General features: G+C 40.6%; 1 protein-coding gene across 6 annotated transcripts in view; it reads left to right on the top strand.

The window, feature by feature from the left end:
* The first annotated feature begins 266 nt into the window (after window positions 1-266).
* ARID4B (AT-rich interaction domain 4B) overlaps window positions 267-19,225 on the top strand; it is a 147,601-nt gene continuing 128,642 nt past the window's right edge. For 4 of the 6 annotated variants that reach the window (XR_009403895.1, XM_059397292.1, XM_059397295.1 and 1 more), the window contains exons 1-2: window positions 432-520; window positions 1,348-1,402. Coding sequence is in view for 5 of the 6 variants with exons in the window: in XM_059397292.1 (XP_059253275.1) it covers window positions 1,397-1,402 (6 nt within the window). In the remaining variant the exon portion in view is untranslated. Of the gene's footprint in view, window positions 355-413; window positions 521-1,347; window positions 1,403-19,225 lie in introns of those variants that run through there. The other 2 variants (XM_059397294.1, XM_059397293.1) reach the window with 2 other exon arrangements.

The raw sequence follows: 19,225 nt of genomic DNA on the forward strand, positions 1-19,225 counted from the left end.
CGAGGTCGTCTGAGGGGCCATCCGGGAAAGAGGTAGGGGAGGGGAAAATATCTAGGGGAGGGGAGAAAGAAGGGAGGGGGGATCTTGGGGTGGGGGGGGGAAGCGATGTTTGCCCGTCAGTCGAGTCCGGAGTGAGGAGCTTGGGCGCCGGAGCGGAGGGAGACTCTAGAGCTGAAGCTTGCCGCCGCCACGGCCACCGCCTGGACCTTTGCCCGGAGGGAGCCGCAGAGGGTCTGGCGCCGCCGTCCTCTGGAGGGCAGCGCGATCCGGGGCCCGGACCTCCAGTCCGGGAGGGATTTTTCGTCGTCCCCCCCCTCCCCCCAGCGAGGGAGCCCGAGCGGCCGCCAAACAAAGGTACCAGTCGCCGCCGCGGGAGGAGGAGGAGCCGGAGCTTCAGCCTCAGCAGCCGCTGGACCCGCCGCCCTTCTTCCCCCATCTCTCCCCCGGGCCTGCTGGTTTTGGGGGGGAGCCGGGGAGGGAACTCTGGACGTGCCAGGGTGAGAGCTCGCCTCCGCCGAAGGTAGGGGCATTTTCTGAGGATTTCGCGGTCCCGTGAGGGGTCCTTTTCGGGAGTCCGCGGCCCCGGCCGAGGAGCAGGGGGCGATCGCTCGGTGGTCTCGCCGGGCGCCCGGATTCGGGGCCTCGGCCTTCCGGGAGCCCCCGCCCCCATGCAGTTGCCGAGTCCGAGTCGCCCCCCAGCCTGGCGGCTGCACACTCAGCGGTTTAGCGGCTCTGGGCCGCGGTGGGGGGCCCGGGCCGGCGCGGGGGGCAGTGTCTGCTCCCGGCCCCCCGGTCCTCTGGCGGCCCTCGCGGCCCGGGAGCCGGGGATCCCACTCGCACTTGTCTGGTCTCCGCCTCGGAGCGGGACGTGGGCAGCGGCTGAGCGGCGGGTCGGTCCTGCCCGCGGCCCTCCGGCCCGCCTGGCCTCTCCGCCGCCCCCACCCGGGGCCCCTCGGGCCCGGGCCTGCTCCGGCTCGGAAGCGGGGCTGCGCGACCCTCTGGGGCGCCGACCCGCTCGGCCGGGCCCGGAGGCCCTCGGGGAGGACAGCCGGCCCTGCGCCGGCCCCGGGGCTTGTTGTGAGTTTCTTCTCTGACAGAAATGGCGTCATTGTCGGAGACGGGAAACTCCGTCGGGTCCCGACAATGGGGACGGGAAGCGGCCGAACTGTGGAGGTGGCTGGGTTTGCGGGGCTGGCGAGGCCACGGGGAGCCCCTCGTCTTCGGTTCGGGGGCTGACGTCCGCCACGGCGCTTTCTTCGGGGTTCGGGCTGCGCTCGGTTCCCTCCGCCTCCGCGGGTGCAGAGGGTGCGTGTGGTGCCGACTGGGTGTCTTTTGTTTTCCCTCCAGGTGCAGGTGAATCTGGTGTTTTCGAGGGGATCGCGGTCCCAGAATCATCATGAAGGTAAGATTGCGTAGAGGAAACGACCTCTGGGGTTCTAGAATTGGGGAAGGGCGGATGATCGGGCTTGTGTGGGGGGGCCTCCGAGTTTCGCCGAGGAAGGTGTGCGGGGCGGCCTGGTGCCCGAGCCCCTTCCCCGGGAGACGGTGGGGTCCGCTGGCGTGGCTCTCTGTGGCTCTGCTGTGGAGTTGGGGCCACTTACAGGAGGTCTATCATATCGAACGTCTTTCTGCAGGCTAAGGCAGGAGTAACTGCATGAAATAAACTGTTTTAATTTAAAAAGGTAAAACAGAAAAAGCAGGTCAAGTAATCCGACTCTGGAAACCGAACTGTGTTGTGGTTCTAGTGATTACACTGATGAAAGAAAATCCTGTCTGTTGCGTGAGCAGTGCTGAGAATTTCTAGCAGAAGACCTGTTTGTTTGCTGGGAAAATAATCTAAACTGAAAGATTTTTAAAGAGGATCTTTACACAACTCAGAGATGTTAGTTTTTCCTGGGATTTAGGACCCTACTTTTTTTTTTTTTCTTTGTAGATCCGTTTAGTCTAAATTGTCAGATGTTGTGATAAAACCAATGTGGATTGATGTGGAAAGCCCATTGCCAGATTCCTTTTAAATGTAAACACGTTAACCGAATGGAGGATAATGTGTAAAAAGTAGAATTTACTTAGTTGGTGAAAGAGATCATGGCAATGGAAGTGTAGGTTTTTATTTTTTGGAGACTATGTAATAGAATGGTGTTATTTTTTATACACTGGGGAATAAAAAGCCTTAGATATCTGGCCTGTTTAGATTCAACTGGTGGAACTTAGAGACTAGAGATATTTTTCATCCATGACAAATTCGGAAGTGCTTGAAACGGTAGGGTGTGTTCACAAGTATAGATGCATGGAATAGTATCTGAAAATGTAAATGTTGTCTACTTTTGATAGTTCCTTTGAATTATTTGAAAACAAGTTTTCCTCTTTTCAGAATGAACTTGCTTTTAAAGTACTGCATCTAAATGAAAATTTGTAATGCTTCTGTTTATGAAAGAAAGTAAAAGCTGTGACTACTTAAATATCAGCTATACGAAGTAATTTAAGTTTAGTTTTTCTTTTCCTTTTTTTAAAACTTTTTTTTTCCTTCTTGAGTTTGGATGCTATAAAGTATCTGAAACAGTTTATATCTGCTGAATTCTTGTCTCTCCTACATGTAAGTGAAAAAAATAATCAGTGATATTTCAGAAACAGATCCCTTTTGTTAGTCACAGATGCTAGCTATAACTCCTGGGACCTGTGTAAAACAGTGACAAGTGAATTTGTTAGGAAAAACCGTGTATCTTCTTTGGTGTTGGGTGAGAACTTTTTAAAGGAAAGTGTTGGGTTGAATAACATAAAATAAATTCAGAAGCTGAATAATATAGGATTTAGTTTCTGGTAGATACTGCAATCTGTCATAGTTCCCAATGTACTGCCTGGCGTGTCTTTGGTATTCTGTTAATATTTGATTAAAAGAAATGTAGTAAGTTGAAGGTCCTTAAGACTTAAATTTTCTTTCCTTTTCTTTCATTTCCATTTTTTTTTTAACTTGCGTGTTTAAAAAATGAAAGTACATTGGAAACTTTAGCCTTAAGAGTGTCATAGTATTAGACAAATGCAAATTTCTTGGTATAATTTTAGAACTACTAATTTTAAGTGCTTAGTATTTCCATTAACATTGTCTTTTTAAAAAAGGGTACTACTGGGGCGCCTGGGTGGCTCAGTGGGTTAAGCCGCTGCCTTCGGCTCAGGTCATGATCTCAGGGTCCTGGGATCGAGTCCCACATCGGGCTCTCTGCTCAGCAGGGAGCCTGTTTCCTCCTCTCTCTCTCTGCCTGCCTCTCTGCCTACTTGTGATCTCTCTCTGTCAAATAAATAAATAAAATCTTTAAAAAAAAAAAAAAAATAAATAAAAAAAATAAAAAAGGGTACTACTGATGTTGAAAGGAAGAGTTATTAATGTAAATTTCTGATTTTATACAGGAAGAACTTCCTGTTTATTGTATATATAGTGAGTCTTCTCTTTGGGAGTCTACTGATAATCAGCAGGACTACACACATAGCTTATTTCTTACAACTTGATTTCTTACATGGTGAACATTGAGAGGCTGCCCATGATTGATTGGCATTTTGCTTTAACAAAGTTGCAATTCAGAAAGTACTTAAAAGTAATTATAGTGGGCTCACATTTTCTCTTTTTTTGTGTGTTCCCAGTTTCTAAATTGTAATGACAACAGAGCTATAGGAGGATTTATGCTATTTATCAGATCTCACCAAACATATTTGTACTTTGAGGCAGGCTTTTAAGTTTTTATTATCTGTTTTATTAGTCACATGAAATTTTTTAATTTTATTAAATGACAGTGTATCGATCTCATTGAAAGAATGTTTAATAATACTTTTCTGGTTGTTGCTTTAAAGTCCAAAAGTAAAGAAAAATGTATATATCATTTTAAATGTTATGTTCGAAACAATTTTAGAAACAGTTGTTAGAAACAATTTTGCTATAGTACTTCAAGAGTTTATTTAAATAAACCCATTTAGTCACTAGTATATTCTATTTTGTAATATTTTTACCCAGCGTGTTTTTGAGAAATAGCACTGTAACACAAAAGTAGTTTTATTCTTAACATACGTCATGATATGGGGTTTTGTTGGATTTTTTATACTTTTAAAAAATTTTTTATTTATTTGACAGAGTGAGACTTAGTGAGAGAGGGAACACAAGCAGGGGGAGTGGGAGAGGAAGAGGCAGGCTTCCTGCCTCGGAGGGAGCCTGATGCCAGGCTCCATCCCAGGACCCATCCCAGGACCCTGGGATCATGACTTGAGCTGAAGGCAGATGCTTAATGACTGAGGTGCTCTGGATTTTTTATATTTTCTATAGATCTTTCAGTGTCAGTGATAGCACATTTTCAGGAAATCCTAGATTATTAAAAGTTGTAAATGATTTCAAGACTTAATTTTAATTATGTCAGATTCATTTCCTACTTTTTTCCAACTAAAACTGTTTTCTTGTGCACGTTATTAACATCTCATTACATTGCAGTAAATTTTTAAGTAAAGTGGGAGAATCTGGAGAGGCTGGAAATTTCAGAATCTTTATGGAATAAGTGATTTAGGTGGTTGTGCCTAGAATCTTGGAGAGATGGGCTTTTTCAGATGTACCATTCTCTTCCATAATCACTGCCTTTAGAACACATAAAAATAATGGATTGATTATAAACGCCCTTTGCTTTTGTGCATGTTCTCACCCCCTCCCCTTTTCCTTCCACTTTCCTTCCCCTTTTCCTTTCCCTGGCTCCTCCTTTCCCTCTTTCTTTCCCTTCCTTTTTTCCCCCAGCTTCCTTATTTTTCTTCACTTCCTATTTCCCTCTCCCTCCCTCTGCCCTCACTCTCTCTAACCCCTTCTTCTTCCCTTTTTTCTTTCCCTTCCCTCTTTCATAAATCATTCATTTAACAACAGCCCCTTCTGTGCATCAGGCAGTGTGGAATGAATGTGAGTAAGCTCTCAGATCTGCTCTCAAGGAGCTCACAATTTAGTAGAAGATAGGAAAATAAAGCAGAACAGCACATACGGAGTTACAAGAGTCTTGACTGCAGTATACAGTAATTGTGGTAAGTGGTATGGGAGGACAGAAGAGGATATCTAAATCAGAGTCAGGTGGGCACCTGGGTGGCACAGTCAGTTAAGTGTCTGTCTTTGGCTTGGGTCATGATCCCAGAGTCCTGGGATGAAGCCCCTCGGGGGGGTCGCTGCTCAGTGGGAAGTCTGCTTCTCCCTCTCCCACTGCCCCTGCTTGTGTTCCCTCTCACTGTGTTTCTCTCTTGTCAACTAAATAAATAAAATCTTAAAAATTAGTCAATCCATCAATCAGTCAGAGTCATGGAAAGTTCTGTGGTAGAACTGACATCTAAGCTGAGAGTTAAAGCTTTCATTGAGCAACGAACGAAGAGTGGAAAAGAGTGTTTGAGACAGAAAGGGGACTACATGTTGGAAAGTGGAAAAAAACCCAAAGTGGTATATTTGGAAACTTAGTTTACTGTGCCTGACTTAAGCATGATGTGTTGGGTGGGGGTTGGGGGTGGAAATAGGAGGGCAATGGAGAGAAGGCTAAGTTAGGGAGTTGAAAATTTTCTTGAATGGTATGAACCACTGAAGGTTATTAGAAAGGAGTAAAGTTGGTGGATTTATATTCTGGAGAGGTCACTTTGGTAGTATTGTAGTGAATATGTCAATTGGGAGAGCTGAGTGGAAGATCTGGAGATTGCAGGTGAGAAGACCAACTGAGAAGTAAGGGCTTGAACTCATGCAATGGGAATAGACCTGAGATATTTAGGAAACAGAATTCAGGACCTAGTAACTTGCCCTAGGGTGGGAAGAAGAAGTTTCTGTCTTGGGCAATGAGATTGATACTGTTGTCACCTGAAGTATGTTGGCATTGAAGTAAGTGTGTTGTACAGGGTTTTGAGTATTGAAGGGACCTGAAGAATGACCACATCCTCTAGTTACAATGTAAGATTAAGAGAATAAGTAAGACGAAGAGAATTCAGAGGCTTGGTTAATTCAGTCTGAATGTTAACCTCATAGTTAACTTTTAACTGTAAAATTTGAGAGGATTTATATCTATAATGTGGCATATGTATTTTGTCCTATGAATTTGGGATCTCTTCGATGAACAGGTAATTTTGTAAAATACTGACTTGTGTTTTGTCTGAATTGCTAATTCTTTGTCTATGGTAATTTTTAAATTTTTATTTACTTATTTATTTATTTTGAAAAGATTTTATTCATTTATTTGAGAGAGAATGAGAGAGGAGAAGGTCAGAGGGAGAAGAAGCAGACTCCCCAAGGAGCTGGGAGCCCGATGCGGGACTTGATCCTGGAAGTCCCGGATCGTGACCTGAGCTGAAGGCAGTCACTCAACCAACTGAGCCACCTAGGCACCCAGTAATTTTTTTAAAAAAGCATGTTGGATGAGTACATATTGCCCTGAAGAATGTGTTTTTGCTACTTCAATCTGTAATTCAGTCAGTGAAGAGATAAATTGTGTACCCTCCATGTACCAGACATGCTTCTAGGTATTGAGGATGCAGCAGTATACAAAATAAGAGTTCTTCCCCTCATGGAGTTTACATTAAATTAGGATACATAGACACCAACCCCCCAAAAAAGTGGTAAGTGCTGTGAAGTAAAGCAAAATCAGGATAAGTGGTTACAGTGACAGACGGTGTTAACTTTAAATGAAGTCTAATAAGTTTTTGGAGATGACATATAAATATCATGCGAAACAAATGATACAGTGGGCCATTCAGTTATCTGGAGGAAGAGCAGTCTGGGCAGAAAATTCAAGTGCTAGGGTCCTGTGGAGGAATGTTTTTGGTCTGTTGGATCATGGCATACTTTAAGGAACAGGGAGGGCTTTAAAGCTGGAATGGTAGGAGATGAGGCTAGAGAGATCCAAGTTCCTACCGTATAGGGTAGGGCCTTGTAGGCCAGGGGAAGGACTTAAGAGTAAAATCTGCGTGTTTTGGAAGTCAGTGAAGGGTCTTGAGCAGGAGCAGTAACTGCTGTTCAGAGACTAGACTGTGGGTGAGCAAGAGTAGAAGGAGGGGTGCCAGTGGCAAGCCTGCCAAGTAAGTTCTGGTGAGAGATGGTGGTGGACCAGGTGTGAGAGGTGGGTCTGTTGCAGGTGGGGATGATAGGATTTGAATGGATTGAATGGGAAGGAAAAGTTCTGCTTGGTGCTACTTATGGTTGAATAGTCCCTCCTCCTCCCCTTTTAAAATATGTTTTTTTGTGATTAGTTGGTGGATGGGATTTTTAGGATTGACTGCAGCCAAGAAGGCATTCCCAACTCTTAGCCTTCCCTTATTAGTGAGTGGTGAACATTGAGATGAGCAGTCCTTTCCATTTTTGTTTTGTTTTGTTTTGTTTTTGAATTTTAGGAAAGGAGGTAAAATTCACCCTTTTAAAGTGTACAGTGCAGAGGTGCTGACTCTTGATTTCGGCTCAGGTGATGATCTGAGGGTTGTGGGATTGAACCCCACATGAGGCTCCATGCTCAGCAAGGAAGTCTGCTTGGGATTTTTTCTCCCCCTGCTCACCTCCCCACACCCGCACACACGCAATCAAGCACTGTCTCTTGCATGCTGTCTCTCAGATAAATCTTAAAAAAATATAAAGTGTACATGTCGGTACTTAGTATTTTCACAAGATCGTTGATCTATCACTACTACTGTTTAACTGCAGAACATTTTTGTCTTCCCGGCAAGAAACCTGTACCTATTAACTGTCACTCCTTGTTCTTCTTCTCTGTCCCTTTCCCAGTTGTCACGAATCTGCTTTTGGTCTCGGGGGTTTGCCTGTTCTGGACATTTCCTATCATGGAATCATCAAGCATGTTCTTTTGTGCCTCACTTCTTTCACTTAGCATAGTATTTTCTTTTTCTTTTTTTTTTTTTTTTAAGATTTTATATTTGTGAGAGAGAGCGTGCATGACCAAACGCATGAGCAGTGGGGAGGGGTAGAGGAAGAAGCAGACTCCCCACTAAGCAGGGAGCCCAATGTGGGAGTCCATGTGGAAGTCAATCCCATGACCCTGTGGGATCATGACCTGAGCTGAAGGCAGATGCTTAACCAACTGAGTTATCCAGGTACCCTCACTTAGCATATTTTTTTTTAAATTTTTATTTATTTATTTATTTGAGAGAGAGTGAGAGAGAGAGCATGAGAGGGGAGAAGGTCAGAGGGAGAAGCAGACTCCCCATGGAGCTGGGAGCCCGATGTGGGACTCGATCCTGGGACTCCAGGGCCATGACCTGAGCCGAAGGCAATCGTTTAACCAACTGAGCCACCCAGGCGCCCTTAGCATAATATTTTTAAGGTTCATTTTGTAGCATGCTTTATTCCTTTTTATGGATGAATGATATTTCATTTAGTGATTAAATTATGTACCACTTTTGGTTGATTCACTTATTAGCTTTATTTCTACTTTTTGCCTATTATGAATAAATGCTGCTATGAACTTTGGTGTGAACCTATGTTTTAATTTTCTTGGGTCCTAGGAGTGGATCTTTCTGTTTTTAGGGTAGTAATACTACCTTTGGTAACCCTGTTAAGAGCCGAGAGTTTTAAAAAAAAAAAAAAAAAAAAAAAAAAAGAGCCGAGAGTTTAACTTCAGATACTTTGTGCCACTGTATTCACATGGCCACCAAGAATTTGGACACTTAAAAGATTTATCCAGCATTTATTGAACACTTAGGTGTTGGTCTCTGTTCTAGCCATTTAGGATATATCAATGAGCAAAACAGAATGTCCTGGCCCTCTGGAATCTTTACATTTTAAGGTGGGGGGGCAGGCAGAGAGGAATAAACAAGTAATCTAGTTTATTAAGTGGCAAAAAGTATGGAAATAAGGGAAGAACTGGGTAAGGAGGGCGGGAATGTGTGGGTGTTGGAACAGGTTGTAGTGTTAAATAAGGTGGTCGGGTAGGTATATTGAGAAGACATTTGTGGAAATACTTGACTGAAGGATGTGAAGGAGTTAGTCATGTGGCTTTGAAGGCAGCTGAACATGTTCAGTGAACTGAACAGAGGCCAAGGTGGCTGGAGTAAGGAAAGAAGAGAATGGGAGGGGATGGGTCAGACAGATAAAGGGGATGCAGGTTGGGGGCAAAGCAGATCAGATCACCTAGGACCTTAACAGCCTTTGTTAAGGATTGTAGTTTTTACTCTGATAGAAATAGAGTTACTCTGATAGAAACTGAGTTTTGAGCAGAGGAGTTGTACAGTCTGATTACAGAGTGGCAGAGTTTCATTATATTTTTATGGGGCCACTGACAGCTGTGTTAGAAACAAACTGAAGGCAAGTTGAAGATAGAATAGAAGCTGACCAGTTGGGAAGCTATTTTAATAAATGATGATGGTGGGATATTGGCCATCACAGTGAAGACTCCTCTTGTCTGCCTTTGGTGTCGTAGAACAAAGATGTTTCTACATTCGTTAAAATTATATCTAGTATTCTGTGTGACACTCATAATAAGCAGTGGAAGCCATAGTCCCATTAATCCTTTTGATATTTAAATGTTAAAGGTTATAGAAGGTATGGATTTTGATAAGGCCTCTAAAGAAAGTGTGTTAGTCTTGTCTTTTTTTCTTTTCAGTTGGGCGGCCTTTACACCTAATGGACATTGAACAAAGCAAGCTATAACTAGCATTTGTTCCCAAGATAATTGAAATATTTTCATTTACTTACCTTACATCAAAATAAGACTGTATACATATTTGTTATCTCTTAAAGTTCTGGTTAGTGTGTTTAATTTTAAAAGGGAACTTTTGTTTAAAAATTACTACATTTCTGGGGCACCTGGGTGGCTCAGTTGGTTAAACTCTCTGCCTTCGGCTCAGGTCATGGTCTCAGGGTCCTGGGATCAAGCCCCGCATCCAGCTCTCTGCTCAGCAGGGAGCCTGCTTCCCCTCTCTCTGCTTGCCTCTCTGCCAGCTTGTGATCTGTCTCTCTGTCAAATAAATAAGTAAAATCTTTAAAAAAAAATTACTACATTTCTGTTTTCAGAAGTACTGGAAATTCTGACATTCAAGTTTTCTATAGAAGATAATGTGTTTCTAGAAATCTGATCATTTTCCTACTAAGATTCAAGATAGCGTTCAGGTTTGGGGAGGAAAAAAATGAGATTATAAAAGTGTATGAACAGTTTACTAGAAAATAAAAGGCAAATCTATAGGGGTCAGTTTATAGAGACAGAAAAACTAGACATCATGTTTATCTTTCTATGCTAATGGTCATATTTTGGCTGGTTAATAGAAGCAAGGAACAAAATAAAGACAAAAAAAAGGGAAAGTTTTAAAATGACATGTGTCTTACTTTGAGTATAGTTCCCAGGATTCCTTAATCAGTATTAGCTCATACTCTATTCGGAAGGTCCATGTGTGAGCTTCAGGATTGCTATGAATCCCTTCTCTCCCCAGAGTTATGTGCAAAATTTCATGTACCCATATGCTTTCTTGGGAAGATAAACCATAGCGTTCATCAGCTTCTCAGTAGAACCTGTAATACAAATATTAAGAAATACAGCTCTGTGGTATTACCTGTTAGCTGGTCTGCTGGTAATCGTTTTGATGGGAATAGTAGTTTGTGTGTCCTGATCTTATCCTTAAACAGGTAATTAACCAGTTACTACTTATTTTATTTTCTATATATTTTTTTTTTAGATCACTGTACAATCAGAAAAGGGTTTTTATTTTTGAAATGCTAGCATTTATATGAAATGCATGTATAGCTTACAATATTTGACTTTTTGAATTTCTGGAAAGAATTTGAATTTCTTTCAGTTATAAATAAATAGCTTTTGATTCATGGAAACATTTCATAAAATAATTTTAAAAAGTTGCTTTAAAAATCTAGAAGTGTAGTTTTTAGCATGCTGGCTTTACTTATGAAACCATTTATTGGGGTGCCTGGGTGGCTCAGTGAGTTAAAGCCTCTGCCTTTGGCTCAGGTCATGATCCTGGGGTCCTGGAGTCAAGCCCCACATTGGGTTCTCTGCTTAGTGGGGAGCCTGCTCCCCACTGCCTCTCTGCCTACTTGTGATCTCAGTCTGTCAGATAAATAAAATTTTAAAAAATCTTAAAAAAACCTATTTATTATAAAAGTTAATGTTTGTTTGCTCTTACTTATTCCACATTCTGTTCTTTGCCAAATGGGGTCATCTAAAGCAAGCAAGGATAATATCTAGCTGAATATCCAGATGTACTCAGCTTTAGGATACAGTTAGAGATTATATTACTCTTGTTGGTGTGAGTGTCTCTCCAGCTTAACATTGGGGTTGGCAGTCACGTGGTACAGAGGCTGATTCTCTGCACCATTATGATTTGTGAGGAAGAAAATCTTACAGAAGATAGTGTTTATCACAACCCCCCCACCTTTTAAAAAATATTTTATGTATTTATTTGAGAGAGAGTGGGTGAGAGAGCAGGAGCTGGGGGATGGGGCAGTGGGAGAGGGAGAAGCAGATTCTCTACTGAGCAGGGAGCCGGATGCAGGACTTGATCCCAGGATCCTTCGATCATGACCTAAGCTAAAGGCAGAGGCTTAACCCACTGAGCCACCCAGGCTCCCCTTATCACTTTCAAGTGATAAATTTAGCTATAATTAAGAGAATAATAATTCTGTAATAGCTTTATGCTATTGAAGTGTGTCAGATTATATGTAGTGTGTCTTGGGTGGTGGTATGGGTACTTTATATATACATATTAAAGCCATTTTCTTCTAATTTTCAGATAGATGTTTGGCAGTGTGACTTAGCTCTAGTATATCTGAAGTTCTTTGTCAGGGCTTTGCCAAGGAACAGATTGCTGTTTCCTAATTTGAAATTTTGCTGGGCATAATCATTTCTGAGAGCATAATCATACATACCTGTTGCATAAGATTTTTTGAAAATTACTTAATTTTTAATCATTTACTTTAATAGCAGAAATGAAGATTATAAACTACAAAACTTTGAGCAAATGGCATTTAAAGAAAAGATTCACTTTATACCTATAGTAAAAAGTTATACTTAAATATGACTGTAAAAACCATCTTTGTTTAGTTAAAGTGTCCAATAAACAGTGTAAATGATTAAGAGCATATGGCTTGGAAAGAGAGGTCTTGTTCCTAGTACGGTCTCACTGTGTTCCTTACTTGGCTGTTGAAGTTTGGGCAGTTTTATTTATTTTTGCAATGAAAGGAAACATCAGTTTCTTTCTTTTTTTTCTTTTCTTTTTTGTTGCAAAGTAGGGATAATAATATAGTTGCTTTACAGAGTTTTTAAAGTACCAAATGAAATAACATTTAAAATGCTTTATACTCTACTTGGCATAGTTCTGAGCAGTCAGTATGTAGTAGCTTTATTATTCCTATAAAAGCCGGTCACTTCTTTTGTAAACAGATAGAGTGAGAATTCTTTAATCAAGACTGCTTGGGATTGAATTAGGACTCTCCTACTTACCAAGGTTGTGGGTAGTTTTCTTAAACCTTCTTAGAAGGCTGGTGTCCTTACCTAAAATGAGAAACGTTTATAATACTTACTCATGGGATTATTGGGGAATGACTAAATGTAGTAACAGGATCTATTACATAGTAAATTTTCAGTAAATTGTAGCTATTATTATTAGTTCTATGGAAAGAATGTGCAAACTCTTGTGAGTTTAAACAGGCTTTCAGAGTGATATAGTCAGTCTAATCTTTTTTTTTTTTTTTTTTTAAGATTTTATTTATTTATTTGAGAGAGAGAGAGAGTATGAGAAGGGGAGGGTCAGAGGGAGAAGCAGACTCCCTGCCAAGCAGGGAGCCCGATGCGGGACTCGATCCTGGGACTCCAGGATCATGACCCGAGCCGAAGGCAGTCACTTAACCAACTGAGCCACCCAGGCGCCCCAGTCTAATCTTTTTTAACTTAAAATTGATTTGGAAGTTAGGTAGAGAAGTTGTAATTTTGTGATTAAGGGTAAAACCTGTTATTTTTGTTTTTATCAATTCCTTAAAAACAGAAAATTTAGGGGCGCTTGGGTGGCTCAATCAGTTAATCATCTGCCTTTGATTTAGGTCATGAGCCTGGGGTCCTGGGATGGAACACTGTGTCAGGCTCCCTCCTCAGTGGGGAGTCTGCTTCTCCCTCTGCCTGCTGTTCCCCCTGCTTGTGTGCTCCCTTACTCTTTCTCTGTCAAATAAATAAATAAAATCTTAAAAAAAAGAATATTTAATGAAAGGGGAAAACCAGATGTCTTTATTCTAAGAACTCTTAGCTCCCATTTCAAACTTTTTATTCCAGCCCTCCCTTTCTGATGCAGAAGCTTCTCTTAGTAAATATAATACTTGTCCTCTCTTCTAATTTGCTGCTGGTTTGCCCAGATGGGATTCTTTCAAGGGAAAAGTATATTTTACTTCCAAGCCTAGAGGGTTGTTATTGGATTAAGTGAACCACTGGAGATATTTATTTTCTGGATAAGCATCCACCTCTAGCCTTGCTTATATAGGGCAAACATTTTTTTCTTCTCTTGATCCTGATCTGATCACTGTTCTGATGTGGCAGTTAGTCACCTGAAGCTGGTCTGGCATCCTGAGCCGGTGGGGGTGGGGCAAATGAGTGATGGGGCCCTGCCAAGCCTGTCTCTACTCTAGAGAGGAGTAAAAAAGCTGAACAGGCTTGAAGACAAAGGAGCTACTATTGGTGTCAAAGTTTAAATGAGGCAGCTTGGCTTATGCCTATTTGGGAGTTTTTAAAAAATGTAGCTTTTCATTTTTTCAGTTTTATCTCTGTAAGGGTATCTCATCAAAGGACCCATCTCTATTTTTTATCTATCCTTGCTGAAAGTTGTTCAGTGATTTTAAGGAAAGTTGTTTGGTGGCTGAGGGCTTTTGACACTTAGTCATCTAATTATGCCTTATCCCAACTTGGAGACCTACTTTTCTAAACTAGTTCTGTTCCTAGAAAATTTAATTAAAAAGTTTTTAGGGCACCTGGGTGGCTTAGTTGGTTAAGTGTCTGCCTTTGAGTCAGGTCATGATTCCAGAGTCCTGGGATCGAACCCCATATATGGCTCCCTGCTTAGAGGGCTCCCTCTTCTCCCTCTGCCTCTCCCCTTGCTCAAGCTCACTCACTCTCTCTTGTTCACTCTCTGAAAAAATATTTTAATAAAAAATAAGTTTTTATTATAAAAGCAGTACAGTTAAAAATCATAGAAATCATACAGTGAATACTAAAAGTCATTATGTTCCCCAGTCTCACTTCCTGTGGGCAACTTGAGCTAACAGTTTGGGATATATAGTCTTCCATACCTTTCTCTTTGCACATACATATTTACAAAAGAGGATTTATTTTGTTGTGCTTGGTTTTTCAAAAATGTGCTTATATTAGGTTCTATAACTTTTAAACTGTCCTTCTGCATTAGTACATAACAGCTTTGTCATTTTTTTCTGATGGCTTTAGCAAGATTTTATTTGCATTCGATACGCTCTTTTCTCTACCACAAATGATTCCTATAGGGCACCACTGTTTAGCCTTAAGTTTTGCAACTATGTAGAAACTTCTTTTATAGCATAAGTATTGATAATTTATTTTGAGTATGTAGTTCTGCTAGGTGGTGAATAGTCCCAGTCATCTCTAGCATTTATGACAGTCCCTCATGGCCCTATGGATTATTATTACAGCTGCTAACTGATCATGGAATCTTACTGCATGATACTATATGATGTAAGCTGGGAAGTTAGTGAGGGAGCATCCCTGTGCTTATGTGGCTGCTTGCAGAAAGCTAGTGCTATTCTTGGGATCCCTGGTAGCATGTATTAAAAAGGTTAATTTTAGGACAGGCTATTGTAGCCATTGACCCCCACAGATGCTTCCTGTCAGAATAGGAGGTTTAGAAAGTATTTTTTAACACTAGCGTTATAATGTGTTTAAATGGCACATTATGTTTTTAAAGTTCATAATCGTTGGTTATTTCTTATAATATCCCTTTGAGGCAGGTCAGCAGCATTTTTCCTTTTTTATGGTTGGAGAAGCAGATGCAAAGATGTTGAGTGATTTGCCTACAGGCGCACATTAAACTGATGGCAGAATCTGTTCTCTTGTTAGTAAACTGAACCATGCGGCCTCTCTGCTAGTTGTAAGTGAGTAATAAAGTTGTTTCCATTTAGTGACCTTTTGATGGCTTTATGGAATAGTGAATGTAGTTTAGAAACCTTTTACCTACTTTCTTTATTGAAAGAAAATCTATAAAGCTAGAATTTACTTGTATCATGGTATTAAATATTGTATGTAAATTTATCCTATTCTTTTAAAAACAGAAAAAAAAATCATAGCAAAACATTAGAATGAACCAAGTGGACTTAGTTCTGGGAAAACCTTTACTGGCTTGAAAATTAGTATTGTAAATTAGAGGAAAATGGCACAAGGCTTTTAAGAGTTAATACTTTATAGTAGGAGAAAAATGAAGCCCCAGGTTATATTGCCAAGTGATTTTGAGTAAAACAACTGTGGCCTGTAGAGCTAGAATAGACTTTCAAAGATTGTTTGGCTCTGTGGATTTAGACCCCAGCTAGTGTGGCAAGTGACAGCATAGGTTACTTAGACTAAAAAAACTACTATTTGGGCAGCATCCCTTTAGTTCTAAGTTTCCTTATCCATTGGAAATAATCTCTCATGTCTTGTTTGGACTTGATTCTATTTTCCCATTCCCTCTCCTCCACTATAATAATAATCATTATTTTTTTCTTATATGCTACCTTTTTTCTTTCCAATTGAAAAGAATTCTAACTGTAATCTTTTTGTGTTGATAGAGGGAGATCATGGGGAAGTTTTCAAGTAATAGGCAACTATTGTAAAGAGATTTAATTGAAGGGATCATAGAGAGCCAGAAAATTATATATTCAGTTTTGGAGTGTTAAAACAGATGCTTTGACATGAGTTATAAGTCTTTGATAATAAGTAATGGTTAATCCTTATGTACTTTGGTAATTAGCACAAACCTATATTTTAATAAACATGTAACTTCTAAATACATTTTTTACTGCTATAGACATATCCCACTTATCCCAAAGTCAAGCTGTCATCAGTTTTGTCTTGTTTTGCCCTCATCATGTTCTTTATGACATCATCAGTTTCATCATTATTATTATCATGATAATTTTACTACTACTTTTATAGTGCTTCATATGTGTTAGACATTTTCTACATTTTAAAATGTAATTCTCAAAAAGATGCTGAGAGGTTCTTATGAATATCCCTGTGTTGCAGATAAAAAAAGTTAAGGCTGAGGAGATTATGTAATTGACCTAAGTAAATTCCTGTGGCTAGTGAGTAGTAGAGCTGTTTTAAACCTAAGCTACTCCAAATCAGAGCTCTTATCAATACTCACACTGTTCTCCCTCTTATTTAACATACATATCTTTACTTAATGTCTAGTTTGCTTAGTCCACAGGTCATTTAGAAGTATCCAGTTCTTTATGAGTTGTGAGTATGGATGTGTGTGTGTGTGTGTTTATGTTTATATGTACATATAAGGTCTTGGGAGAGGGATTTTGAAATGGGCACAGTGAGTGCTGGAATTACCAAAGGAAGAGAAAGGGGAGACACTTTTAAAAACTAAGACACATGAATGTATTCTTGTTTAGTAATCCTTTCCATTTTCAAATGTGGACCTTAAACTCTCAGGTTTTAATAAGCTCCATTTCTAAGTTTTTATTTTTATGTAATCTCTACATCGAACATAGGGCTCAAACCCACAACCCTGAGATATCAAGAGTTGCACAAACTGCCACCTGAGCCAGCCAGTCGCTCCTGTTCCTTCTCTTTATGAAACAAGGGAAACGGGAGAATTTAGGAAGTCCATGAAATTTTTATAAAATGTAGAGTTATGTTATGGAAAGAATAAATTTCACTTATTAAAAAAATTAACTTCATTCTTCCTTGGTACTGGGCAGATAAGTTGCTGTTATATTTTTAAAGTATATTTTAAAATTCAGGATTAATTACTCTTTACCTTTCTTTAAGAATCAAGAAACTTTTATGAAAGAGTGTACAAGTTGAATTTAGAGGGATTAAATGCAACAGAGGTTTTTATAGCAAATCATTACAAAATGTTACTACTTGGGTTCTTTATAAAACTAGAAAATTCTTGCAGAGCAGTGACAGATTTCAGTTCTGTATTTGTTTTCTGTTGCTGCTGTAACAAGTTGCCACAGATTTGTGGCTTAGGACAACACAAGTTTATTATTTTGCAGTTCTGGAGGTCAGAAGGCAGAAACGCTTGTTGCTGGACTACATTCTTTCTGCAGCTGGATGGGAAATGTTTCTTTGCCTTCTCCAGCCTTTGGAGGCTGTACACGTACATTCCTTTCCTCCTGATCTATCCTCTGTCTTCAAGTCTCTGACTGATCCTACTCTTCTGGCTCCCTCTTTCACTTATATAAGACCCTCGTGATTTCGTTGGGCCCAGTCCAAATAATCCAGGATAATCTTCCCATTTCAAGGTCAGTTGATTAGCAAACAATTCCATCTGCAACCTTAATTCTCCCTTGCTATTTAGCAACATTTTCGAAGATTCTGGGGATCAGGATACAAACATCTCTGGGGAAGCCATTATTCTACCTACCACAAGTTCATTAGTTTAGCAAAATTACTTAGCCTTTTAGTCTCTTCTATAAAACGAGATTTGTATTTATTGTTTACCACAAAGGAATTTCATGCAAATGGAAATTCTGTGCCGGTACAGACAGATCATGCATAGAATATACTCAGAATTATTATTATTATTATTATTATTTTTTTTAAGATTTTGTTTATCTATTTGACAGAGATCACAAGTAGGCAGAGAGGCAGGCAGAGAGAGAGAGGAGGAAGCAGGCTCCCTGCTGAGCAGAGAGCCCGATGCGGGACTCGATCCCAGGACCCTGAGATCATGACCAGAGCCAAAGGCAGCGGCTTAACCCACTGAGCTACCCAGGCGTACCACTTTACCTTCTTTCTTTTTTTTTTTTTTTTTTTTGAAGTAGTCTCCCCACCCAGTGTGAAGTCCCAGTTCTGGGCTTGAACTCTCAACCTTGAGATGAAGACCTGAGCTGAGATCAAGAGTTGACAGATGTTTAACCAACTGAGCCAGCCAGGCACCCCTGTTGTTTCCCTTTAATTTGACTCTTTTGTGACTCTTTTTGTTTTAGAATTTGGGCTTTCCAGACCTTTGTTTGTTGAGAACATTGAAGATTTACATAGCACCGTGTTGAAAAAAAACAAAACAAAACCAGACGAATGCTTAACTCTAATTTAAAAAAAAAAGTTTTATTAAATAATCTGTACTCCCAACCTGGGACTCAAAACTAATGACCCCAAGATCAAGAGTTGCACACTCCTCCAACTGAGCCAGCCAGGCACCCCTTAACTCCAATTTTTTTTTTAATGATTTGACTCTTCTTTTAGTCTAAAGCTATATATTTTAAGCAGTAGGCTTTTCTGCTTTGGGGAACTTGAGGGACACCTGGATGACTCAATTGTTGAGTGTCTCCTTTTGGCTCAGGTCGTGATCCTGGGGTGCTGGGATCGAGCCACACCCCTGGGATGGAGCCCCTGAGCAGAGAGCTTGCTGCGTCCTAACGCTCTGCCCTTCCCGCTGCTTGTGCTCACACTCTAGTACTCTTTTTCTCTTTCTCTCTTTGAAATAAATCTTAAAAAGAAGGGGGGGGTGTGCTTTGAGTAGTAGGCAGTTTCAAATCACAATTGCTTATGATTATTTTTTATGTCCCTAATTACTCATTTTTTGAATTTCCCGAGTTATTCTTGGAGGATTGCTGTTTTTAATGTTTGATTTGTCAATTTTTCTTAGAGCCACCTTTTGCTTGGTTGACTTAAAAGTCTTTCAGTACTCAAAACTGTGGTGCTGTGAGGCAAGGTTGGAGAGTGGAGTAGAGGGTGGAAGATCCCCGGGTCCTGGGATCGAGCCCCACATTTAGCTCCCTGCTTGGCTGGAAGCCTGCTTCTCCCTCTCCCACTCCCCCCTGCCTGTGTTCCCTTTCTTGCAGTGTCTCTCCCTCTGTCAAATAAATAAAATCTGTAAAACAAGCAAACAAATAAATAGTCTGTAGATACTGTCATGTGCCAGGTACTTTTTTGGTTGTTAAAATTATATTTAGATACTAAACTTTGTACATTTACCTTTTACCTCATTTGACTTAATGCATTATTTGGTTTTATTGTTGATATATAATTTAACTTTACACCAGGATCTTTTGGTGGGGGGGGGGAGGATACTTTTT

This window comes from Mustela nigripes, chromosome 4 (assembly GCF_022355385.1).
Source record: "Mustela nigripes isolate SB6536 chromosome 4, MUSNIG.SB6536, whole genome shotgun sequence".
Taxonomy (NCBI): domain Eukaryota; kingdom Metazoa; phylum Chordata; class Mammalia; order Carnivora; family Mustelidae; genus Mustela; species Mustela nigripes.